General features: G+C 34.7%; 1 protein-coding gene across 4 annotated transcripts in view; it reads left to right on the top strand.

Annotated features, from left to right (window-relative positions):
* HELZ (helicase with zinc finger) overlaps nt 1-27,977 on the top strand; it is a 236,830-nt gene that overhangs the window by 61,326 nt on the left and 147,527 nt on the right. For all 4 annotated transcript variants that reach the window (XM_058284578.2, XM_058284577.2, XM_058284579.2 and 1 more), the window contains 7 exons: nt 8,853-8,977; nt 10,602-10,658; nt 14,670-14,721; nt 16,028-16,103; nt 18,155-18,353; nt 19,734-19,841; nt 20,828-21,125. In XM_058284578.2, the coding sequence (XP_058140561.1) occupies nt 8,853-8,977; nt 10,602-10,658; nt 14,670-14,721; nt 16,028-16,103; nt 18,155-18,353; nt 19,734-19,841; nt 20,828-21,125 (915 nt within the window). The remainder of the gene's footprint in view (nt 1-8,852; nt 8,978-10,601; nt 10,659-14,669; nt 14,722-16,027; nt 16,104-18,154; nt 18,354-19,733; nt 19,842-20,827; nt 21,126-27,977) is intronic.

Consider the following 27,977-nt stretch of genomic DNA (forward strand, 5'->3'; position numbering starts at 1 on the left):
TGACCATGGTTACCCTGATAGACTTCCAATTATTCAGTCTATGCCAGTCAGATTTACCCGCAATTATCTGGATAGGCTGGTGCAGGGCCCACCAGCCTCCTCCCTATCAGAGGTGGGGCTGAAGCCTAGGCTTCAGGCTGATCTGGGTGAAAGAAACTGATCCCTACCAGCACTCTTGATTTTCGGTCAGCTGAGCTTCCCCTCATGCTGGGGGTGGAGTCAGAATGGCGACTACCAGCCTCTTTCCAACCTGGACTCGTTCAAACTTTAGCTTTTCTTTGGGTTATGCACTAGCCAGCTGAATCCACCAATTAGTAGCTGAAATCAATGGCCAACCGTCATTTTCTACCGTTTTTGGGAAATGGAACTTCAAATTCCAGCCACAGAATAGCTCCTGAGGCATCTTGTGCTGCCATAGTAGGATGATCATTGGCCTCTGTGGCTTGGCTGGTAATTTCCTGGAGAGGCTGGCGCCAGTCCCCCAGTTTCCTCCCTGTGGGAGGCAGGGTTGGGTTTAGGCCAGAGCTGCAATCTGATCTGGATGGAATGAAGCTAATCCCTACAAGCACTGTGATTTTCAGTCTGCCCCGCTTCCCCTCCTGCCAGGTGCAGAGTTAAGGTGGCTGCCACTGGCCTTTTTCCGGCTTGGACAGATTCAAACTTTAGCTGTTCTTAGGATTATACTTTAGCCCGCTGAATTTACTCATCAGTGCTGAAGTTGCGGAACAGCACCTGAGGCAGCTTGTACTTCTCCTGGAGGATGGGCAGCAGCCTCTGTTTCATGGAGCGTTCTACTTAACAAATCTTCTCTGCAGATGTGCATTCTCTTCCTTCCATTCCTTCAAGGATGTTGTAGGATGCTCTTCTGGTCTTCTGGAGCCCCCATACAGGTGTTTCGGCTAGCTCCAGGTAGCTCTGGGTGTTTACTAACTGCCCTGTAGCAGGAGCTGACTCTCGGAGTTCCTTACTCTGCTGCCATCTTGCTGGTTGTCCTCGGATATATATGTTTTTTTATACTAACTTAAATATGACAAAATGGAGTGAGGGAAATGGAGAAAAATGAAATTAAAAGAAATAATGTTATCCACTGAAAGAATACTGTGATTCATGTCACATGTAGGTCAAAAGTAGTCATCATACATATCAATGAAAAATTTGCATAAGGCTGTAAGATTTTTAAACCCTAGCTAAGATTGTGGTTACTTTAAGAAATCATCATCAACAAAGGAGTTTGGGCCACCTATTGATGTTTATTGTAAGGATACCTGATCTGTTAAGTAAATGATTCCATAACAACAATCACTGTTGGATTAGAGACTGACTGTATTTAAAAAGGCAAATTGTTAGGTGATTGAACCTTCGACCGTCTCCTTGGGGGAAAGAGTGCCATCTTTAACAATCTTTTTTGTCAGAAGAGTTTTGATTAGTTTTTATGTAATTAAAAAACATTTATTTTTGGGAAAAAATGTTATTTAATCACATTGTATTTATTACACGTATTATGGGTATTTACTCAGTCATATTGTATCCAGATTTACCTGTGAGGAGAGGGGCCTTGTGAGAGTAAGTAAATTGCTTAAGAGCACAGAGCCAGTGTGGGTGGGACTGGGGTTTTGAAGTGAGGTCTTTCTGATCTGGAAGGCTATACTCCTTTTCGTTACCCTGAACTGTTATCTCTATATTTGTCAGGTTTTTGAGATGTTAGCAATCTTGGAAAAGGGTGAATAAAGTGATATTTTTAAATTCTAGAAATAAAAAATGAAAAGACTGAGGTTCAAGATTACTTAGATAATTACTAGTGGAGTGGAGATTAGAATTTTGGTCTTCAAACTTCTAGTCCATCCATATTTTTTTCTATTTACCAGACTTTTAAAAATAGGAATGAATTCCGATAACATTTTAAAAATTTAGTTTTTCAGATCCAATTACATTAACTATTTTAAATGGTCTTATATTTTAGATGATAGGAATAAATATTTAAATTAAAGAATATTCATTTTTGGGATAGAATATAAGTTAGGATGAAAGTTTATATAATATCTGAGTTAAGTTTCAGGACTGTCATTCTCTGAATATGCAGGCTGTCTTTTATATGAATAGATGTTTAAGCAGTGGACTTTGAACTTAAGTAGAGTCCATTGCATGGTTATATAACTGATCCTCTGGCTCTAGGAATTTTCTAATTCATGCAGATTGTCAGTTATAGCCATGAAGTGTCATTTTTGATGTATTTCATGATGTTTGCAATAAATATTTGTTAAATTTCGTATTAACTGAAATTGTATTTATGCATAAAAAGCAAAGATTTGGAATGAGTAGAACTTTGCCTTGTAAAATCTCAGTAAATATTGTTCCAAAGAGGGGTCTGAAATTAAGGATTATTATGAACACCTGAAACAGGGCTGTCTCACATAGAGCAAAGAAAATAACCAGAAGAGTAGCAAAATGTCCATTTTTCTAAGTAACCAAATCAACCATGGAAACAATGAAGCAAGGGAGTGTCTTAGAGGATTTGAACAAACAGTGCTTTTTCCACAATTAGGATTTCCTTCCAGTGCTTATAACAGATGGTGAGTTGATGACTTCTGAAATAGAAAAGGTGGCAATGGAGAAGTTTTAGGATTAAGAAATACAGTGAAAGGTATCTTTTTTAATAGAGAAAGCTTCTTAAGCCAGTTATTAGACAGTTGACAGACTAACTCCGCTATACCTGTATAGATAGCAAATGTACCTCTGAAATTAAGAGTTTTTTTTTTTTTTTTAAAGATTTATTTATTCAATTCCCCCCCTCCCCTCAGTTGTCTGTTCTCTGTGTCTATTTGCTGCGTCTTGTTTCTTTGTCCGCTTCTGTTGTTCAGCGGCACGGGAAGTGTGGGCGGCACCATTCCTGGGCAGGCTGCACTTTCTTTTGCGCTGGGCGGCTCTCCTTAAGGGTGCACTCCTTGCGCGTGGGGCTCCCCTACGCGGGGGACACCCCTGCGTGGCGTGGCACTCCTTGCGCGCATCAGCACTGCGCATGGGCCAGCTCCACACGGGTCAAGGAGGCCTGCGGTTTGAACCGCGGACCTCCCATGTGGTAGACGGACGCCCTAACCACTGGGCCAAGTCCATTTCCCTAAGAGTTTTTCTAAATTGAAGTTGAAGGTGCTGCAAGCAGATTCTCTCACTCTCATGTACACACAGTGTAGGTCATGCTACCTTTGCAGGTATTGTCATTTTAACAGTGCCTTAAGCATGTAAGTGAAATAAAAATCTTTTTGGGAAATGAATGTGGCTCAAGCAATTGGGCTCCTGTCTATTATATAGAAGGTCCAGGGTTCGATAACCAGGGCCTCCTGGTGAAGGCAAGCTCACCCGTGTGTGAACTGGCCAATGCGGAGTGCTGCCCTGTGTAGGAGTGCTGCCAGCTCAGTGCTGGCCAATGTGGAGAGCTGGCGTAGCAAGATGACGCAACAAAAGGAGACACAGAGGAGAGCTAATAAGAGATGCAGCAGATCAGGGAGCTGAGGTGGTACAAGAGAATGACCACCTCTGTCCCAATCCAGAAGGTCCCAGGATCGGTTCCCGGAACCACATAGTGAGAATATAAAACAGACACAGAAGAACACGCAGTGAATGGTCACAGAGAGCAGACAATGGAGGGAGGGGGGAGAAATGAATAAATAAATCTTAAAAAAAAAACAAACCAACTTTTATGATGTTACAGAGAACCAGGTTTCAAGTATGTTTTTATACTTAATTGTGTTGTCAGCTTTTTACTGTGTATAATTATTTTATGTAATAATATATTTGTATAATAATGAGGAAGTTGAGATTAAGAGTCTTTAAAAGAATTAGCTCTAACATTTAGTCTTGAACATTAAAAATAAACCAGGAAAAACTACCTGTGTTTCTGTAGTATGAGAACATATATAAGGAGGGAATTCAGGAGTCTTTATAGAAATGGTACTTCTAAACAGATTAAGATTGTAATGGTAAAACTCATTGACATGCATGGAGACTGTAAGATCACAAAGATTCTTGTGACCAGAGTAAGAACTGAATATTGAAAAGAGCAAGGTAGCAGGGATTTAAAAAAAAAAATAGGTATATTCTACTATTTAAAGCTGGAGATGATGTATTCAAAAGAAGTCTAGGTAACACCTGACATTAAATACTGTGGGGGCTTTCTTTTTTCTCTGTATGTTTTATCTGCAAAAGGCCTTGGTATGAAGAGTTAAAATATCACAAAAGCTACAGCCCCTATGTCCAAAAATGTTTATTTATTACAGTTAGAAGGAGAAGGCAGGGGAAAGGGAAGAGAAGAGAATATTGGAAAAAAAAGTACCCACATAACTTGGCAAAAGGGTCACTGATGAAAGATTTTGCCACTATGTTTTTACTAGTTTATATTGTACTTTTTGGCACTTGTAACAAATGGACATTTCAACCTCCCCCATATAACTTGATTTAGGCCTCCCACTGCTTAGATCATATGCTTTTGCAAAAAAAGTGGAAGTTAAATATGTATTGTAAATAAATATAAATATATACATGGGTAATGAGTTTACTGCAAAGATTAAAAAGCAGATTAAGGAAGAGAATTTGAAAGCAATTTATTTTAATTTTTGATTCAGTTCCTGAAGTGGCAGTTCTGAGTTGTGATTATATCCAAGGAGTGAATGATTTTACTTCATAAATGATGAAAAAATTTAGGGCTTAATGGTAATTTTAAAAATTCTTATGAATTTTTTTTGAAAAGTGTTTGCCCTACGCTTCGTTCTTCAATAAAAAAGCTTTAGAAATTATTAAGGATTTGGTAAAGGAAATACTGACTATGGTCATGTTGCTGGAAAAAATGTAGAATAATACTTAACATTTATTGTACTTCGGGCTTGTTTCATGATTACTTTTTCTCATTGCAGGAAATTCTTTATAAGCAAGAGAAATGACATTTCATTGTTAATCCCCTCAGAAACTCAAGAGAAACTATTTTTGTTGAGATAGTTGAACAAATATTCCTTTAATATTAGACAGTTTTGGGTTCAAAACAGTGCAAGTAAGACATGTATCTTTCAGGTATTAGAAAATATTGCACACATTTAAGATTGAAAGGGGATAGAGACTTAAAGGTGACCATACGGCTGAGTTGTATAAACAGACGTTCTTTGTAATTCTTGGTGGACAGAAAGAAGCTATTCAGTTTGGGAACAGTTATGTGTTCACAGTAGAATCCCACAGATAGTTGGTGGAAAGAATTTATCTGCACAGAACTATAACTTTTTTTTCCAATTGCTTAACATTAGATTTTATTTTTAATGTCACCTTTTTTTTTTTTTTGGCAAATTCAATTATAGCTGAGACAAAGTTTAAAAAAATTTTATTATTGATGAGACAAATTTAATAACACACTAGGCCATACTTCTGCCCTCCCCTAAGCTTTTTCAAAATACTAAAGATAATAAGGGACCTGAGTGGCAGCACTGCAAGCTGATTTTGTTTTATGATACAATAGCAGGAGAACGTTTGTAATTTTTGACTTTTTTTCTCCTTTTGCTGTAATTCTTCATGTGAGATACTCCAAGATGTAAACCGAAATTCTTTCAAAGGCAACAGCTGAAAGAAAGTACATTAGTACTACATCTTGACTAAAATAGAGAGAAAAAGGAAACATAACTTTTAACAAATATTGAGACATTCAAACAATAATGTAATAGAGGTATCCCTCCAAAATGCAATTCAGCAAGTATCTGATGCAAAACCAAAGATCTCTGAAAGGTGTTAGTAAGATATTATGTGATTTTAAAAACTTTATAAATATGGTGTAATCATCTGAGGTGTTCAAATATTCTTAGATTTTTTTCATACCCCTGAACATTTTTCAGTTCTTATCGACTCGTTCCTTAATATCTTGATTATGGAAAAGGGACTAACTGGGATATTTCCTTCATAGTTTTCATATTGCTTTATTTTTAGAAGGGAAAGGGTAAACATTTAGGGAACCCTTACTTATGCAGGAGACTGTGCTAGATGCTTTATGTAATTAACAGTCTATATACTATCTTATGAGGTAGCTATAGCTACTGTCACCTTGATTTTATAGGGAATAAAACAGGTTTAGTGAATGTAACTCTTAGGGACTGCTGTGTTTCTTCAAAATCTTTTACTTGCATTATCTCATTTAATCCTTACAACACAGTTGTTTATATTTTACCGAGCACTAAACCAAGGACCAGAGAAATAAAGTGACTTTCTCAGGGTCGTATTTGGATAGCTTTAGGAGTAAAAAGATCTGAGGGAGATTTAGGTTTAGTGTAAACTTTTATAAAACATTCAAGACATCCTTAGTGATACTTTATTGGAGTTATTCCCTTACTGGAATTATTCAGTGGCAGTTAAGTAGATGAGCGATCTTTAACATGGAGGGAGGTGATAGGCTGGCCCGCACTAAAAGTAATCCAGTAAAACCTTCTTAATTTCAGAGAGCCTACAACTTTCAATTTAGTGATATGGTTAAAATTGTTATTTATCCTAGGAAAAATCTGCAGCCAATAAAGAGGTGTGTATGTGCATATATACATACAACTTACATATATATAAAAAACACTGTTTTATTGCCATGTTATTTTTAATACTTAAAAATTGGAATTTTTTCTGAAACAAAGGAATGGTTAAATGATGTATCCACTTGATGGAACATTATATGGACAATAATATTGTATGGTAAATATTAACATGGAAAATATTGACTGTGTAGAGGAAAAAAAGCAGAATGCAAACTGTTCTATCAGTTACAATCATGTAAAATTATGTAAATATTGATAAAAATTGGAAATGAGCATGAATAAGTGAAAGCAATTTGTTTAGTCTTTTTTTTAGAGGCCAGAAGAATTTCTTTTTCTTTTTTAAAAAAGATTTATTTATTTATTTATCCCCCCCCCACCGCGGTTGTCTGTTCTGTGTCTATTTGCTGCGTCGTCTTTGTCCGCTTCTGTTGTTGTCAGTGGCACGGGAATCTGTGTTTCTTTTTGTTGCGTCATCTTGCTACGTCAGCTCTCTGTGTGTGCGGCATCATTCCTGGGCAAGCTGCACTTTCTTTCGCGCTGGGCGGCTCTCCTTATGGGGCGCACTCCTTGTGCGTGGGGCTCCCCTACGCGAGGGACATCCCTGTGTGGCAGGGCACTCCTTGTGTGCATCAGCACTGCGCATGGACCAGCTCCACACAGGTCAAGGAGGCCCGGGGTTTGAACTGCAGACCTCCCATGGGGTAAATGGACGCCTTAACCACTGGGCCAAGTCCGCCACCCTGTTTAGTCTTTGTAGGGTTTTATTAGTGTTGCTATAATGCTATTTCTGTGATAAAATTGAACAAAATAATAATGGGCTTTAAATATGCCTCATTTTATACTAATGTTTAAAAGAAAAAAATCCTGTGTAAGAGGAGAAGGTAGAAAGGGAAGAAGATAGAACTTTGGGAAACATTTACATTTAGGGCAACAGGAAACAAAGAAACCAGAGGAGAGCTTGGGGGTGGTGGTGGGGATTAAGGATAGAAACCAAAAGAGGAGAAAGTTTCAAGAATAGAGCTGATGTCTGTGTATTCAGTAAATACAGGCATTGAGAAATGACTTAATTAGATTATAGAAGATCCTTGGTGACTTTTTATGAGAATAGATGGGGGAATGTATGGAAAATGAGAATTGGAAGCAGTAAATATATTCTCTCTTTCTAAGAAATAGATCATGGAATGAAGGAGAGTATGACCTTCTGATAAGAGAACATCAGATATATTCTCTGGAAATTTTTTGGTTGCTAGTGACAGAAGACTCAACCAAAAGTTTACGTAACTGAACAATCTATGGGGGTAGTTCAGGCATTAGTAAATTCAGGGTTCAGTCAATGCCATCAGTATCTCTTGGCTTGACTCTGCTTTCCTCTGTGTGGTTGCTTTATTTTTACATTCCCTGTGGTAGCAAGATAGATGCAGTAGCTTTAGCTTCATATATTCCCAACATCAAATCCAATGAAATCAAGAGGCTTTTACATAGTTGCTTAAGTAGAGCCCTGGAATTAGCTCTGGTTGGACTTAGATTGACTTCACTGGAGTGAAGGAACCATTCCTGATAGGGATAGATAGAGTTCACATTGGTCTAGGCCTGTACATGGAGCCCCAGGGAAGCACATGGACCAAGAATGGGAAGGACATGGTTTTTTGGAGAGAAATCAGGTTACTGTTAGTGGAGAATGGATGCTGGCTGGCAAAAATGAGTTTCCAAATGAAAGGTTTGAAAGCAGATAACTGATGACAGAAGCTTGGAGAATAAGGGAGAGAATGAAATAAATGTACAATGGATGGAACTAATTTGGAAAGGAGGAATTATCTTCATTTCTGAGATGGGAGAGGGTAAGAAGATAGTCAAAGATATAAAAATTTGGCAAGTAGATGGGGGGAGTGGAGGGTTCATATGTTATTTTTCTATTCTTATGCGTTTTAATGGCACAAGTTCTCTTGCATCACTGTCAAAATTGTGAGAACTTTATTCAGCTAATACTGCAATTTAAAAGCCCTTACTTACCTTGAAATCATAGGTCAAACAGTGTTTTTTATTGAAGAGCTTTCAGAATAATTCTTTTCCCTGTAATTTTGGTATGATCTTATCTGATCAAAATGGTTAAATATGGTGATCACCCCATGGTTTTTCTTGTCCTTATGTGTGTCTTGGACAGAACTGAAACACAGCAGCTTTCTTCTAGGACTTGAAATTATTCTCTTAGCATGTAAGAAGCCATGGATAATAATGTATTGATACTATAATCAAGAAAAAGGTGTACAGAATGTCATGTGGTTAATGATGGCTGTTCTTTCATGACAGTGTTGGGAGATGGACTGGCCAAAGGAGATGGTGCCTTTCAGGCAGTGCTGTGCTGCATGCAGCTGAAAGGAAAGCTCCAACCTGTAGCCAGCATTCTTGCCAAGTCACTGACAGGAGAGTCTCTGGTATGTTGATGAGCTCTAATTTTGCATACCTGAAAATGGATTTATATTTGACTTTTTTAGGATATTGTTGGAAAAAATTATGTTTTCCCCCTTAGTTCTTCCTATCAGAAGTCAAAGTTCTTGAGTATCTTGAGAAACTCTTTTTTCACAGACAAAACTGATGTTTAACCATTGGATTGTTGTAGTTTGTGATAATGGATATAAGAATTGCACGTACTTTTTAAAAATTTGAAATTATAGTATAATGAAATGATTTTCTTTAAAGATTTAATTTAACAAGGCCTGGAAATATTTTCAGCTTTAAAAATGCTTATATAGGCTTATGATCTTTTAGGGATTTTAATATAATTTTTAATTTGCCATTTTAAAGTAATACTTTTTTTTTGACAATGTTAATATCTAAGTTAATATTCATGACCACTTTGATGGAACTACCCAATTCTATTCAGACTTTGAGATCATTCTGTAATAAAGCATTTAATTTTCTAGAGTTTTTTTTTTGGAAAGTCTTTTTTTTTTTTTTTTTTAAACTTTAGAGTTGGTAATCTGTAGAAGTTGGAAGAAAAAGATATAACTTTATTTTGCCAGTTAGTAATTATTTTGAAATTTGCTGATATTTTTCATGGATCATAATGAAAAACAGTGAAAGCTAGAAAGTAATATGTATACTTTGCTACACAGCATGAACTCCCTGAACCTTACTTATTCTTCTGAATTGATATAAATTGTGAAAATGTAGAGCAAAGTTGTGTTTTCACAGCAAATAAACATATTTGGTAAAAAAAAAAAATAGGGAAGTACCTGACATATTACTAAGTGTAATAATATATTGACCCATCTAAGAGGGTAACTTAGTCATTTTCTAAGGAATCATTTTGTAGTGAATTATTTAATTAGTTTTAGCAATGTCTTTTGAGCTTACCAGATTCACAAATGAATTTAAAAGCTAAAAGGTATTACTAATGTAGAAAAATTGTATAAATATTTAGTTCTAAATAGATGATAAAGAATATATCTCCTCCTTCTTAAGATAATTCTGTAATTAAGGACTTTTCTTTATGTGTTAAACATATTACAGTTTTACCTGTTGGGTTTTTATTAAAACTAGTAAGTAATTTGCTTTTAAATCTCAAATCAAGTATGGATATAAGAAGGGTGAATATTTAGTGTATTTTCTTTCAACAACTTTATTAATGAGCCATCTTTAAAGTGGTATGATAATTTTATATAAATCTCTCTGAGTCATGGTTAACTTAATTCACCATTTTGCAAATATAAACCTATTAGTCTTAGGAAAAAAAGATTTGTAAAAAAGTTTTAGGCTTATTTTTCTCTTCACTTATTGGGTCTTGATCTACAGTGATACTGTTTGTGGATATTTTATTGAATAAATTTAAAACATGACAATGTTTTACTTGTCAGAAGAGGCACAGTGCATAGCTTGTCTAGTTAACCATTTTAAACTTTCTCATAGATGAAGAACTTTATTATCACTATTGATTGTAGTGGGGATGGGGGATTAGGATAGCATTTATTTTTACAGATAAACTTCAGAAACAGCTGAGAAATTGAGCTAGGGCTCCAATAATAATTGGTTTTCCTCTTTTTTTATTCACCCATTCAGAATGGGATGGTAACAAAAGATTTGACAAGACTAAAAACACTTCTCACAGAAACAGAGGTAAGACTATTTCAGTGGATCTGTTTGGAAAAAGTTTAACTCAGTCTGGCTAGTAAGCATTCTCTTTTAAAATTTGGAAAATCATTGTGGCATCTGCCAAGAAGGCAAGGCTGTAAAGGTGGAATAGTGAGCCCTTCCTGAACTTTCCCTGTAATATATCTTGGACCTATCCTAGGAATTTTGCTTTTTCTCATTCTCCTCTGTACCTGAGGTCTTCTGTTCTGTCCCTAATTCTTATAAGCTCTCTCTGACCAATAAATGGAAAGATGATTGGGCAACTTTAGTTTTTAATTACTTTCAGGTATTATAAAATGCTATAATTAAAAAATGAGATATTCTTCAAGCCTTTCATATTTTTGTTAAACAACTAAAGGAAGCCTGTGATTTGAGGACTTATTTTAGGGACTGGATTTAGGAGGTGAAAATAATGTGTATCAGGATAAACGGTGAACACACAATGTGCTCTGGTGTAGAACTTGGGCACATAGAAGACTGTGACATGTCAAAGGCCCATGGCTTTGTAAGTCTCAAATTTTCTTTATATAGATACACAGACAAGTTTTTATTTAGATGCTCTATTTTTTTTTTTTAAGCCATTTTGCCAGCTTTAATCATAAATGGAAGCCCATGTTAGTGATTGATGGCTTCCTTATTCAGTGTTGGAGCGCCTGCCACATACTAGGTACTGTGCTAGGTGCTGGCAATACAGGGGTGAATAAGGCACTCATGGTTCTGGTCCTCTGGGAGCTTAAAGTCTTGGGGGTGGTGGGGAGTCAGTCAACGAATTAATTAAGCAATTTTAGGTGTAATTCAAATTTAGATAAATGCTATGAGTAAAAAAGAGTACATTTTCTGTGATAGAAAAATAACTTTAAGCCAGGAACTGAGAGTTGAGAAGGTATGGATCTCGTGGAGAATGAGATAGAGAGTGCTCCAGGCTGGTGGGGAGGATGTTTGGAGACCTCAGTATGGTAAACCTTGGCCTCTTGTAGGGTACTTTATTATTTCGAATCTAATCCATCATGACTCATCAACAAACAAGCAAGCAAAGAAGACAGTCACTGTGGATTACACAAACTATTTTGCTACTATTCGTTTTTTTTTTTTTTAATGTCATTTCTTTGTCTTTTATTATCTTACTATGATTTACTGAGAATTAGTAAGCCCTAATTAACTTCAAAGCCATTTCCTTTCTTGTATGTGTGTGTGTGTTTATATATGTATATAGTCTTTTTAATTTCTAAGGAGTGAAGGAAGACTATTACAAATATTTCAGATTTAAAAAAATAAGAACATAAACTTAAAATTACCTTTCATTTTATCAAGATTTTTGGCTTTGTTCTTCTCTTTTATTGCCTTACTTTGAATTACCATGTTTGATAATCACACACAAATATATTTTTAAAGTTTATTTTTAATATTTATAATCCTGTTTACATATAAGGTCATAAATATTACTTGACTTATTTTGTGACTATTCTTTTGGAAGAAGTGATTGTAAATTTTGTTTGTAATTCCTCTGTAAATGGAGTATAATATTAGTGAATTGATACTGTGTTAAAAAAAATCAGCAAGAGAAAAAGTAACAAACAATGCTACCCTTATTTATTATGGCACATGACATTTAAAAATAGCAACAATTTATTATTTAAAGATTGGGCTGAGCTGGTATTTAACTTGCTGTAACCTCTAGTGGAGAGGATAAAAACATGGTACTAAAGGTTGATTACTGAAAACAAAAGCAAAGTGTTCTTTAGTAAAATTTAAAATATATGATAAGTAGATTTGATTGTGAATTTATGAGTTCTAACAATATAATCTTTGGCTACTTTCCCTGAAGGTACCAGTAAAGGCTGAAATTCATAAGCTAATTAAGATTGTCCTTCTGTTTTGGGGTCTGAGTACATAAAAAAGGTGTGTTAAAGATAAAATACCATCTTGGAACCTAAGAGCCATGGTGGCCAAATAGCCCAGGCATAGCTTCTCTCTTTCCCTGCTCTTCTGATGAGGCTCTGCTATTAGCCAGATACAACTGTTCTGAGAACTGCAGTATCAGCACAGGCAAACACTACACATTTGCTGATCATCTCAGATGTGCTCTCATTAAACACACCTTGTGGTTTTCTCTTCCAACAATTGTAACTGCTTTAGACTTTGTTTTATGAGTAAAACATTCCCATTTTTTTTCTTGCATTTCAGGCAAATTTATTTTTATTAGTTTTCAAAGAGAAATACTTTTAATTTTTCTGTTCTTGTGGTGAATTTTTAGCTTTCATATTTATTCTTTATAAATGGAATAATATTTTAAGGGCTAGTGTGGGATGATTTTTATGTCACTAAGACCTTGTTTGTAGAATTTAAAGAGATTCTTCAATGAATCTTTTTTTATGAAGCATAGAATCCTTGTAAAGTGAACAATTACTCCTATTTATTTGTCGTTTGTGTATTCTTATACACATTTTACAAAAAGAATGAATTGTGCTTTAATTAATAAGTAGGTTGAGTGAGTATTAGAGATATTGTCCTGCAGAAACAGTCTTAGTTCCAGCTCAACTTAAAAAGTCCGGTTTAATCAGTCATATATATTATAGTGATATTATGTTTGGTTATACCCAGATAGTATATATGACATTCTTTCCATGGTACAAGACATTCCAAATTCTATCTTGGAATATTGTTTTCTCCTTCCTATTCAGTTCAGCATCTACTTAGTACCTGTGCTGTTCATGATTTTGTGGGTTTTGGGAAGCTGAGTTATCAGTGCAAAACAATCTGGCAGGACAGTGAGACATGCTATGCATAGCTAATGTGGACACAGGGCAGCATGCACTCAGTAAATCCCACAGTGGAAGTACAGGCAAGCAAAAGAGAGATTAATACTCTTGAAAAATATGGTGGAACTAATGGGAATAGCGAAGTAAAGAACTAGAGATGACAGTACAGGACAAGATTGGTAAACAGCCAGTTGGTTGAGGGCTAGATGAGACAGGTAGTAATGAGGGTCTTAAGTACGACAGCGGAAGTGGGAGTAGAGAGTAGAGAGCAGGAGTCAGACATGAGAGACATTCTAGACCTGCTCAGGTAGGATTTGAAGAATACTCAGCAGGAGAGAAGAGGGAAAAGTTCAAGATGGCTTTCAAAATTCCAGTCTGGCTCCTTGGGGAAGATTAACTTCTAATAAGGAGTAATGGGAGATGATCAAGTTTGGGGAAACTTGATGAATTTTGTTTTGGACTTGTGTTTGAATTGCTTGGGTGATCATTATTTACTGAGCCCCCCCATTATGTGCCTATTAGCAGTGGGAATGCAGAAAGGCAGTTGACAACAAATCCCTATGTAGCTAACATTGATCCAAGCATATGAAGTGCAGCAGAATAGTTATGAAAAATTTGTTTCAGCTGGCACTCAGCTGATATTGGGGGAGTGGAGTCTAAGATAAAGTTAGAGCCAAAAGGGGAGATTTGGGATTTATCTGCACCAGAGGGGATAAAACAAAACAGGATATTAGAATGAGTGGATCCCTAGTTGTGGGCTCCATGTGGGAGAAGAGCTCATCACAAAGTGAGGGGGACTTAGCAGGAATTGCTCCCAGGCACTGAAGCTATGGTGCTCCCTATGATGCAGGAAATAAAGGCACCTCTATAGTTAGTCATTCTGTAGGTTTTGGAAGAGAAGAGTGAAATGAATAACTGGATGGAATGTCCTGTCCTCATGGGGTCCTCATGGGGTTCAGGACTGGGGACTCTAGACTTCTCTTGCTCAGCTGCCAGGTAATTTTTATGTAGGGGGTCTCTGTCCTCAGTGAGGACCACACAAATACTTCTTTTTCATATGCATGTATAATATAACATAACCAAAAGAGCAAAAAACAGTATCATAGATTAATGTCTGTTAAAAATTTCTGAGTATGCAAACTCCACTGTTTTTTAAATGTTGAAAACATCCAAATATAATTCAACATCAACTGGTTGTTTCTTATTTTAAATATTTCTTCCATTTCAAATATTGCAGACGGCAACTAGTAACATCCTTTCTGAGTATCATGTGGAAGACTTAGAAGAGGGTAAGTACAAACTGTGTAACTTCTTGTAGCTGTGATTCCAAACTTTGCTTTTTTTATTAATTACTGGTAGGAAATAAACTGAGTTATAGTACATATAAGTTTTCACTGGCTCTTTTTAAGAACAGTGGAGGGATGGAGGTGCAAAGTAACTCCAGAGGTCATCTAGTTCTTTTTCTTTCTCCATGTAAGTCTAAGCTTAAACTTCATTCACAGCAATTGTAGAGGGAGGAGTTTTCTCATCTCTCTCTCTTTATCCCAGGATAGTACAATTAAAACTTTTTGGAAGTTCTGATCTGTAACCTGAGTTGTTCCATTAAAAGTCCATGATCTCCCCATCTCTTGCCAGAGGAAAGGGACCAGTGTACATTGAGTGCTTGCTAAATGCTGTGTACTATGGTAGCAGCTTTCACGTAAACATATTCTGACTTTTTAGAGCTCTTCTTCATCTTTATTTTAGGATAGGAAACTGATATTTATTAAGCTTCAATAATTTGCCTGAAGTCACATAGCTAGTAAGGGATGAAGCACAGCTTTAAACTCAACCTGGCTGAGTACCCTTGTTTTTTTTAAGCAGTGACTTGTGAAGAAATAGAAAATGGCTATAAGGTCTTTGAAAATTTGTTGCTGCTCAGCCATTAAAGCTTTTACAACTATTCTCTCTTAGGCTTTCTTTTCCCTGGCTTATTTGGAAACTCTTATCTAAATCAATCAAAGCTCATAGTATTCTGAAGTAAACAAATGTCATTTTTTAGCTTCTATTTCACAATTCAGCTTCTTGAAGTTTGTGGCAATTACAGAAAAGGATTTCACTACACAATAACATGTCAGACAAATCCTAAAGAATATGGGTGATAATGTGGAATTTATTCTTAGTATGTAGTATTGGAATTCATTATACAAGATTTCTTTCCAGAATAAAATAATTTTTTTGTTCCTGAAAAAATTTTTGATAGAGACATATCCCATGCCTAAGAAATGACAAGCATGCCAACATTTACCCTGTAGTTGCCAGGGAAGAGACTGCATAGGAAGTATATCTACCAGTTGCTAGGATAGAGTCAGGGTCATTAACTTGATTTAACTGCTGGGTAACTGCTTCTTCAGTGATTTCTAAGTTTGATATAGTTAATTGATTTAATTCAGTTTATAGGTAGATTGCCTTTTTGGTAGAGGCAAGTATATTATGTCCTTTTTTACATCATCTGGGATGATGTGTGTGGAGGGATTATAGTATTTCTTACACATTAAAATATCAGAATCACTAGCAAGCTTCAAATGATAAGACTATATCCTGATTACTCTCTAGGATCTTGTAATGGTTGGCATTTCCGCCCACCACCTAGGGGAATCACAAGCAGCGAGGAATATACTTTGTGTAAAAGGTAATGTGAATTTTTTTTTTAAACCGATGGCATGTCTTTGATAGATAATTTTCCTTCACTTTTTGGAAAGTAGTAATTCAAATTTAAAGAAGATAATGTGAAGGAAGAAAAATTATAATGATTGAGTAAATATTTTATTTCAATTTGAAACAGAAGCCATAATGTTCATTAAAGAATGAAAATCAAAACCATATTGATGAGCTGCCTTCTTGTAATTACAATAAATGATGGCCTAAATGGAGGTTGTTAACATTTTGTTCAAAGTCTTTATAATAATATGGGTTGCATGATGATGACTGAACTTAATGCTGGTCTCTTGTTTCTGTGACATTTGCCTAGGTCATGGAAATTGAAATTGAAATTACTTTATCAAACTGGTGTAGAGCATAAAATAGATAAAAAATGTTAAATTATTTTAATAACTTTTCTAAAAAATAAACTATTATGTGATCTTTATACAGAATTTATGACTAATTTATATTTGAAGGGTTAACCTTTCAAAATTTAATTATATATTAATGTATAAAGAATTACTAAAGTTACATTTAAAAAGATAATCTCTTTAGTTCTTTTTATAAGAACTAGTAGCTACTGGGATTTAAAATATTAGTTCTTACTAGATATTACTTTTGATAATTAAGGAAATTTGATATGTGGTTTTGATGATTGAAAAGTCAAGACATCAAATTTGATTTTTGTAGTAGAAATAAGGAAACTAAATAGTAAAATTTGAAAATCCTGGTGGTAGGTTGTAGGAAAGGTAGAACACAATCCTGTGAAAAGAAAATACAAGAAAATTTATAGTTCTGATCAGAATATAAAATCTTCAATTTTTAGGGAAATAATGTAAAATAAGGCAATAGAAAGACAAACACTTGTCTCATTAAGACATACATAAAAGAAACATAAATGATTTTAAATGTGTCTTCTGAAGCATCAGCGAACTTAAATGGTATAATTTAAGTTCAGGTACTTTGGGTGTCTTCAGGAAAGGCTTCAAATACAGTCATCCTTTCAAATGTGATGAACCATTTAATAATTTATGTTGTGCTTTGGTTCATTTTGTATTTCTTACTATCCATATTTTTTTCCCAGTACAAAATTATCTATAATACAACACCTCTCTTATGTCTGTTTTGTTATTTATGTTATTTATAATTTAATTTTCTTTTTTTTCCTTTCATAAGATTTTTTCACCACTAATTTATAATAAAAATGGGCTTGACCCATAATTTTGTGGAGTATTTATAAAAGATTTTAATGAAGAAAATCTTATATTTTTATCTCTTTGGCCACTGAATTGACAGTTGAATCTTTAAGTCATAAACATTGAGAAATCATTTCTTCTGTCCTTTAAAATGAGAATTTATGAATTTACCCATTGAAGAGTTGAATATAACAAATAAATCATGACTCTGTAATATAAAGCTTTTATTCTAAATTTATTTTAAATTTCAAACAAATTAATATAGTCCAGTATTTTCAATGGAATATAAGTAATAGTAAGGAGAAAGGGTAAAAGCATTAGGTTTGAAGGTAAAGACTAGAAGCCTTTTAAATGATAATTTAATGGCATATTATATATTTTTCGTAATGAAATTTCTAGTATGTGGAAAATTTTCTTTAGGTTACATTATTTTGGGAAGTAGAATGTATGTGTTTAAGCAACTGATCCACTTGATGTCAGTGTTGCTTTAGAAAAATTTTGCTCTAAGAGGAATTGTCTAATAGGATAGGTTATAACATAAAGGAGATGACTACCTTTTCATTGCAGTTTTTTGTTGGTCATGAGTATATTACGCTTTAGGAACCCCTTAGTCTAAAGAAAGTGGTCAGTGAATATGGAGAGTATGCTGCTTTTCATTAACTTTGGTAAATGTCCTTTAAACCACGTCTTCCTCCTTTGTACAAGAGAGTGTGATAAATATGACTTTTCAGAAGACAAAGTTTTGTTTTTGTTATCGAAGAGTTAGAGGGCAAATGCTGGAAGTTTTATCTTTTAAATAGTTCAACAAAGTGTGTAATAAAACAGTGTTTCCTATTCTACTTAGATTTTTAGAGCAAGGAATCTGTAGGTATGGTGCCCAGTGTACTTCAGCACATTCCCAGGAAGAACTAGCAGAATGGCAGAAAAGATATGCTTCACGGTTGATAAAATTGAAACAGCAAAATGAGAATAAACAGCTTTCAGGCAGTTACATGGAAACCTTGATAGAAAAGTGGATGAATTCATTATCTCCTGAGAAAGTGGTGAGAAAAATAAAAGTTTTTTGCTTTGTTGTCTTTTAAATAATGAACTTGCTTGAATCTTGACTTTACTATGTGCTGTAGTTCTGTTTATTTCCTTATCCTCTACATGAAGAACTTGATTCTTGATAATATGATGTTTATGGTAGCAAAAGTAGACCCATTTGTTAAAAGGAAGAGTAAACTGTGTGTTTGGAGATTTGCAGGTATTAAATTAATTTGTCTTCATTCAGGACATTTTTTTAAAATACACTTTAAAAATTTTTTAAAAGATACTTAGACTACTTAAATGTTACATAAACAATATAGGGGATTTCCATATGCCTCCCTCCCTATCCCTCCCACATTTTCCCACATTAACAACATCCTTCTTTAGTGTAGTACATTCGTTAAGATTGATGAACACATACTGGAGCATTGTCACTAAGCATGGATTATAGTTTACATTGTAGTTTACACTCTTTCCCACGTAATTTTGTAAGTTATGACAGGATATATAATGGTCTGTCATTGTAGCCTCATTCAGGACAATTCTAAAGTCCTGAAAATGCTCCCATATTACATCTATTTTTCCCTCTCCCTTCCCTCAGAACCTTTGGGGGCCACTGCTTCCACATCAGTGATGAAAGTTCTTCCATTGTTAGAATAACAATGAGTCCATTGTAGAATAGCAGTAAGCTACTCTGGTCCATTGTTCATTCCCCAATCCTGAAGATTCTGGGATGGTGACGCCCACTCCACCTCTAATTGAGACGGGGCTTAGATCCCATGGGGCAGATGGATGGGATATCTTGCTTGTAGTTGCAGATTCTCTCTGTTCCTTGGGATGGTTATTGTCCCTCATCATTTCCTTGTCAATTGTCCTGGGCGAATCTAATGAGCTGAAGAGTAGGTGTTCCAATGCTGTTGAGATTCAGGGGCCAACTGGCACAGGGACAGCCAGAGATTTAAGTCTCTTGGACATATACCTATCAACGGTAGTACTATTAGGTTTAAATAGAAGTGGCAGAAAAACCATGTGTAGGGAAACCACAACTGAGTCCAACTCAGTCACACTGGGGATAATAAATTCCAGATTAGGGCTGTCTGCCCTGCCTGTAGTGTCTGGATGTCTCCAGAGCCCTCAGGAGCCCCACTATTTGAGGCAGTATTTGCTTTGGCAGTCAGTGAGGAATTCAGGAAGTTTTTTACTGCCGTTTTTTACTTTTTAATGTTTCTTGTTTTAGCTGTATTATATTTTGCTCATAAAAATAACTTAAACGTATAAAATACCTTAATAAGCAGTTTCATCAACATCTTTACTGTTGACATTTATTTACCAGATAAATGTTTTTGTTTGTATTTTTAATAGTAAAAATATCACATTAATTGCTGTCTTTTCAGCTTAGTGAATGTATAGAAGGAGTGAAGGTAGAGCATTATCCTGATCTGTCGGTTACTGTCAACACCAAAAAATCTCATCAGACATGGACTTTTGTTCTCACTTGTAAGGTATGAATTTTGTGTCAATTAAAGAATGAAAATGTACAGTTTTCTTTAAGCTTTTTTGGACTTCTAGGTGTCTGTGTTAAAAGATTACTTGATAATGTTTTAGTCTGAGTTCACTTAATACAGGTTTTTATTGTGCTAAGGTGTAATTCTGTTTTTTGAGCATTAAACTACAATATATTTTTTGTAGATTTTGAGATAAGATCTTTGTATATGTCTAGGATGCTTTTTCCTTCCTTCCTTCCTTCATTCATTTAGTGAAGAGAGCTTTGACATATTGTCTTCCAAGCTTGGAACATAGGATGGGGTTCATGGCTAATAATTAACTATTTAAAAATGTAATTGTTTAATCTGACAGCTTTAAGATGTCTAGACAGTGATGACTTATATTTGATGCAATCGCAAATTCTGTAATAATAGATTTTTAGTAAATGAGATTTTGTTTTCTACAGTGCACGTTCAAACTTAAGATTGAAGCAAAGTAAATATTTCTGTGAATATGCACAGTAGAAAAGTTTTGTGTATTTTTTGGTGGCATTTCTTCCACTGTACCCCATCTACATCTTGGGATGAAAAATCTGGGAATTTTTAGCCTCAGCCTTGAACCCAATCCAGTGCCTTCAGAGGTAACTGCCTTCCTATGAAGACTTGCTGCTTGAGGCTAGATTAAACGATTTTAGGCAAAGGATATGGAAAATTGGAGGCTGATGGTCATACAGGCTCATAGCTTTTGCCACAATGAAACATGAACACATCACAGAAAGAACAGGGAGGCTAGTGATATATCATAAATATATTATTTGAATAGCTGATATATATTTAGTTATTTTATTTTTTTCTTTATTTGTGAGGGAAATTTGCATTTCTAATGTGTCTTAGAAGCATGGGAAAGTAGAAGTCCCTTATGGAAATATTTTCATTGAAGAGCCCATTTAAAATTGGATTTTCATCCCCTTTGTACTAAATGAATTATTTTAACTTCCTTGTAGCCTGCAAGAATGCTGTGTCGTGTAGCATTGCTTTATGATGCTCATCGTCCTCATTTTAGTATCATTGCAATATCTGCCGGAGACGGTACTACCCAGGTATCACAAGAAGTCCCAGAAAACTGTCAAGAATGGATAGGAGGAAAGATGGTCCACAATGGATTAGATCATTACGTGTATAAAGTCGGGATAGCCTTTAACACAGAAATATTTGGAACTTTTCGCCAAACCATAGTTTTTGACTTTGGATTGGAGCCAGTACTCATGCAAAGAGTAATGATTGATGCAGCTTCTACAGAAGGTAATTTTTAAATTTAGAATTTTTTCCTCTGATACAGTGTATTAAAAGGCTCTTTAATAGAAACATTAAAAGATGTGTATTGACTCATAAATATTTCATGGATAAGGTGGAAATAATAAGGGAAAAAATTCCAAATTAATTGACCCATTTACTGTGTAATAAGCTTAGAATGGATTCACATTGTGTTTTGTTCTCTTTTCACAATCATCAGGCAAAGCTTGGTTTGAGATTCCTCAAACTTGTATGAATACATGATAGGTCTGCTTTGGTCTCCCAACTTCATTTTAAAGTAAGGTGATATTAGCACAATAAAACTTTTCAGTATTAGTTTTGGTAGAAAATCATTCTAATGGTAATTGTGCATACAACTACAGTGCCCTTCTGATTGTCCATATTAACTTTGCTATTGTAACCACATTATCTCTAAATGAAAAGTCTTATACATAAGCCTTCCTAAGTCAGTTTTGTACATTTATTAGACCAAGGTACCCTAATAGGACCTGCTCTGTTCTCTTGGAAAGAGATATGTAGTTCATTATGTAAGCATCTGCAAAAGATGAATTACTTTGTATGCCATCCTATTATTAAAAAAACCAATATTTTTTAGAGAACAATTCATATAGTATGTATAGCTGTATGAAACTTGCTCTCTTGTATTGACTGTAACAAACCTTTTTGTGGTAGATGTTTTTTACTTTGCACCACAGCATCTCATTTATGAGAACTTAGAAGTTTTTTCCATAAATAAATGCTAGAATTTTATTTTCTGAACATAGTAAATAGGTGGAACTGATTCTGCCTTTTTAAAATTTCAGCTGCTAGTAAAGTTAATGTAACGTTTGTGTCCAAATTTCACAATTAGTCAAAAACTTCTTGAATATGTGCTCATACCTCCTAAAGTTCATTTAACCCAGATTTTCTATTTATTTTGATCCCTTTTACCTATTTTTATCTTATTGTATGTATTTTCTATCATCTTCACAATACTCTTTGGAATGAATATAAAGTAATTTCCATAGCTAAATAAATAGGATAGTTGACAAGATAAAAAATAAAGTATTTGGTTTATATCTACTATTATAGGATTTGGAAATTTTCTTCTGTGAAGGCCTGGCCAGATAGTAAATAGTTTAGGCTTTGTGAACCAGACTGTCTTTGTTGCAACTACTGGGCTCTGCGTTGTAGTGGGAAAGCAGCCACAGGCCATATGTAAATGAGTTAGGTATGACTGTATTCCAATAAAACTTATTTACAGAAAAAGGCAGTGAGCTAGATTTGGCCCATATGCTGTGGGTTGTCTACCCCTGCACTATAGTAAAGTTGCTTTTAGAGACTAGAACTTGAATCCTCATAGATAGTACCCTTTTTAAATCATAAGGATATTTAAATCAATAAGAGAGACCTACTTTCAAGTATAACTGTAAAAGGATTGTTGGCTTGTATGTGGGCTGTGTTTTAAAAATTTCCTTTTAGATTTGTTGATTATTTCATGACTAATTTTCCCATGGGAATAAGCTTGTAAGTGTTAAAAATTCATGCTAGTTAATAACAACCTATTTAATTAATAACAAAATGTTAAATATCTGCAATAGAAAGTAAATATCTGCAATAGAATAGTAAAGCTATATTAAAATATAGATGATAATGTGGTGATGAAGACTTTAGGGCATGTTCATTGGTTTGAAAAGGTTGAGGTTGCTTTGACTACTTTTGTTTCAGATATGTGCTACTTTTCTAGTTGGAGAATAAGAGTGGTGGACAAACTTTGGAGTCAGAATAGGGCTTTGAATCTTGATTTTCTACGTAATTACCTTTTTTTTCTTCTTAATTATCTTTTGAGCCTGGGCCAAGTACTTAACATCTCTGAGCTTCATGTGGAAATATCTGTAAAATGGTGATAGTAATGTATGTCTTTTAGAGTTACTATGAGAACTAGAAATAAGCTATCTATTGATCTGGCATTTAGCATTTAGTAAATTGTAGCTATTATTTTTTGTTATTAGCCTTGATTAAGAATGAAGAAAGTAGGAAGAGAGGGAGGTTTTTGTTTTGTTTTGTTCACCCACAATAACTGAGCAGAGATGTGAAAGAGGATTAAAATTACTATTTATGCATCAGTAAGCGTTAAAGTGAATATTTACATAAGAATGAGGGAGAATTCCAGAAGATCAGTGAATTTAAATGACATGGGAAAGGAGGATGGTGGTGTGTGCCTGATCTCCGTGGAAGGAAGGAAGAAGGTTGGGAAGTAGGGAGATGTCAGAACAGACCATGAATATGTGCTTTAGATTCCTTGATAGTTTTCAGTCATTAGTCTTCTAAAAAGAAGGGAAGTAAGGGACTGTTTAGAAAATTCCATGGTCTATACATATGTACTAGACACAATTCAGCTAATATTTGTTCATTGCCTACTGGGTAGGATCCTGTGTTCATAGAAGACCCAAGAATGAGAAATGCCTAGTTCTTGTCTTTAAGCTAAGTGAAATAAATACACCCTTAGCTTAAATAGAGAATAAGGTAAGTCTTATGAAAAAAAAGAAAATTATTTGGAAGTTCAAAGGAGGGAGTTATTAAGTCTAATTATAGGTATCATTAGGTAGTAAAGATAACATTTCAGTTGGGCTTAACATGATAATTTCAATTTAATGGACCAGTGGGGTGGTGATGGAGAGAAGAAAAAAGAGAGAAGTTCATTCTATGTGGAAAGAATAGTGGACAAATTGTATAGTGGTACAACTTAGGCATGTAAGAGGAACAGCACTTACTGTTTGGAGCAACATGGAAAGTGATTGTAGAGGCCGCAGTGAGAATGAATGTTGAAACTCTTGCTTGTGGTGGTGGTGGGAGGAGTCAGTGCCAGAGTGTAACTTTTGTACCTGTTTTGGTATTATGGCATTGGGGGTTTGGAGCAACATTGAAAGTTTTTTTACCTAGGTACAGGATGGATCAAAATGTTTTTTAAGGAGGAGGATTATCCTGGTTGTCATGATGGTTGAATGGGGTGAATTGAGGTGGAAAAGCAGTTAGTTGTGTGTCGAAATAATTCATGCTGAGGATAATGAAAAATGGAATATAGGTGCTAGCGGAGGAACAAAAAAGCAGAGCTGTATACCAGAGCCTTAAGACAATAGTGTCTTCAGCTCTTGGCAACAGAAGGCAATATAGGGGTTGAAAGATAAATTGTCCAAGGTAACTGATGTTTTGAGCCTGGTAATTGGAAGAAAGCAGGAGTCCTATTTTTGATGTTTCTAATATATCAGTTTTAACATAGACTGATTTTATATTTCATTTAGACTTGGTAGAGGAAGTTAATACAGACAAAGATATCCTGTCATTTGGAACCAATCCAATACCCTCTTCCCTTTTTATAATGCTGTCTGTATTCCTTTTGTTAGTGACCTCTTTGCAGTTTGGCATCCTTACCTATTTTTCTTAAGATAAGATTTTACCTTTAAGTAGTTATATTATAGAAAATAACTGAAAGAATTTAAGCTTTTTCTTGAATGAGTTTGGAAACATTAAAACAATTTCATAGAGTGAATTTTTTTTCAAGGATAGAGAAGAATATGACAAGAGAACAATAGAAAATGTGCAAAATATTTTCTGGTATGAGATTTTAAACATTTTAACAAAACTTAAATCTAGGTTTAGGCAAAGCTGTATGACATTTGTGTGGTTTTACTTTGGTCATTATTCAAATTAGCTGACCATTGTGCCAATGTTAGTTTTTTCTTTGTCTCATATTTTCCTATTATTTTAAAATTGTTATAATTGACAGTCTTGTTAAATTCCTAAAATTTTTATTGTGTGACTGTACTTGTTTCAGTGTTATCCAGTGTGTACTGGTTCTTAACAGAATTATGGAGAAATAAAGGCAGGATATAAACAGTATAGCATTTATTTCCTGCTTTTAGCTGAGGGTTAGGTTTTTTCAAAAAAATATTTCAGTAGATTGTTGTCAGCAAAAAAATTTGAAGGCAAAAGATTTGTTTATATGAAATCACAATTTTTTAAAACATTCTACAACAATAAAAATGTAAAATTCATTGTCCTATTTTGTATCTTTTCCTGGGATACTTGTGTGGACAAAATTCAGCAAAATTGAGAGCAAAATAGCCACTTAGTTAAACTAATGACTGTGTAATAGCCTGTCTAGTTTGACTTCCATTTTCAGCCAATCCATTATTTGTCTTCCTTGGCTTGGAATTAGAAGAAAAGTGTCATTCCAGGTGTAAAGTAGGCCAGATGCAGTTGAGAATAGAATTAGGTCTGGGCTCTATCATGTTTCTGTATAGTTTTAATTATATTTTATTGTAATTTTAAATTATATCAGAATACAATTTGGTTTTTGTATGCATGAAAAAATTTAGTGATGGTGTGAAAATGGAATTTAGTGGGAAATATCTTTATTATTTATTAGTCTTCCTCTTGATGTGCTGTTCATTATTTAAGCATTTTTTCTGTCCTTAAATTAATGCTGGGAATATATTTCTCTCTCATGGAATTATAAGTTTGGACCATCCTGTACCACCTTTTAGCTCAATGTTTCCTAAATTCTGTTCCACTGAAATTAATAGTTATTACGTGGAAAAAAATTCCAAGTACAAATAAATTTTGAAATGTTGTATGTATTATTTTCCTCTTAGAGATTCATAGGGCATCTTAATAATTAAAGGCTCTCAATATTTGCCAAACTGATTCGGTTGTGGAACCTTTTTTAGTTAAATTAATGTATTTCCCATTTTGAAACTTTAAATCAAATTACGTAGCAGACATTTGTAGGTCTCTAACTTAACTGTTAAGTATTGAACTTTAAAACTCCTACTTAGTTAATTCAGTTTTGAATTGTGGGGAAAAAAACCCCACAGTTTTTTGTCTTACATTATAGTCATGATTTTTAAAGCATCCAAACCTTTTCTGTTTATAGACCATGAATTAATTTTTTTTTCTTTCTGATTGTTCTATGGCAATTTTATGAACTGTTCAGGAAATAATGTATAACTTTTTGACTTTGCCTTTTTTCAGTGTTTTTCTCTTGGCGGTGAGATTCAGGTTCAGAAAAAGACTATATAAAAAAATTTTTTTTGGATTAAAGATGTGCCTCTCAAAAATGTGTGGCAAAAGTCATCTTCAAAGGAAAAAAGCTAGTGAGTTTTCCCCTTGCTTAGAAAACAAACTACATTATACACTTTATACCACACCTTTGATTAATGGAAAAGTTTTGCTTGGCAAGATTGGACAATTAGTTTGGAATTCTGCTTTGAATAATCTAGAAGCTGCATGTTTAAAATTAATTCTTATATTTAAATTAGAAAACTTGATATATTTCTTTAATTGAGTCTAGCAGTATGTTCACATTAACATTAAAACTTAGTATGGTTTAAAAATTACCCCCAAATCCCAATGTTGTCAGTAATTAAGAACAGTTTAGATATATATTTTTATTATATTTATGTTTATATGATCAGAAAAGTAATAGAAAACAGATTTAAAAACTGTTGTTTGCCAATAAATATAACTATGGGTAGAAGCAAGTAAAAAATTGTGAGGGTCTTGTGCTGTTATTCAGCTGTTTTAACTTTTTATTCGCCTCTTTAGGAGATGCGATTAAGGGGCAGATAACATGAGTAAGCTAAGAGCTATTCATCTGCTGTGTATCAGTTCTGGTGAAAGAAAGGATATTCAAATTGCTAGCTGAAAATGGTCATTTGGGATTATGCTTGGATTTTAATTTATTGTTATTATGGACTGTGAACACTTGTAAAATATTTTCTGAAGAAGAATATGGAGCTAGAAAATATGCCTCATTACCTTTATTTATTTATTTATTTTTAAAGATTAATCCCCCCCACCGCCCCTGGCACACAATTGTCTGCTCTCTGTGTCCATTGGCTGTCAGTGGCATCGGGAATCTGTCTCTTTTTGTTCCGTTATCTTGCTGCATCAGTGCTCAATGTGTGTGTCACCACTTCTGGGCAGGCTGTACTTTTTTCACACAAGGCGGCTCTCCTTATGGGGTGCACTCCTTGCGCGTGGGGCTCCCTTCTGCGGGGGACACCCCTGTGTGGCAGGGCACTTCTTGCGTACATCAGCACTGCGCGTGGGCCAGCTCATCACACAGGTCAGGAGGCCCTGTGGGTTTGAACCCTGGACCTCCCATGTGGTAGGCAGATGCCCTGTCAGTTGAGCCAAATCTGATTCCCCTCATTCCCTTTAAGTCCTAGATAAATATAGCTGTTTTTAATACTTTCCATGTTTAGCACACTGTTATTGCATGCCACTTTTGTGCTAGCCACTGTGCTGGGTACTTAGGACATTAGATTTTTCTTTTTTTGCCTTACTTTCTTTGATCCATTATCCACGCCCTTTTAAAGATATTTTCCAAGCGTTCAGCGCTATAAACTTCAAGACAAAAGGAACCAACTCTTTGGATCCTTTTTTAGAATAGTAACTATGTAGCTGAAAGAGAGCCCTGCTATTCTCAGTAATTGGAAGGCCAGGGGAAGTTGGGAAATGTATCTTGTGTCAGACTGGTCATTCCAACATTGAATTCTATTTTTGACAGCAGCAACCCTACCCTTAGGTTATTGTCAAAAGATTTAATATATTCTAATTACTTTCAACTCTTTCTTTCTTAAGAATGTCCCTAAATCTCTATATAGTTTCTGCCTACCATGTCTCAGGGTAGCAAGTTCTGTAGGTTTATAATTTCTGTCAGGTTTGCTTTGGGATTTAGTAGTACAGGATTTGGTATATTTGTCAGTGGTAAACTCTCCCTAAATGGTTTTTATGAATATTGATCCTAACCTATTCACTTTTCATCTTTTCAGTGTTTTCTATTTAGCCTAATTT

Source organism: Dasypus novemcinctus, chromosome 21, assembly GCF_030445035.2.
Source record: "Dasypus novemcinctus isolate mDasNov1 chromosome 21, mDasNov1.1.hap2, whole genome shotgun sequence".
NCBI lineage: Eukaryota > Metazoa > Chordata > Mammalia > Cingulata > Dasypodidae > Dasypus > Dasypus novemcinctus.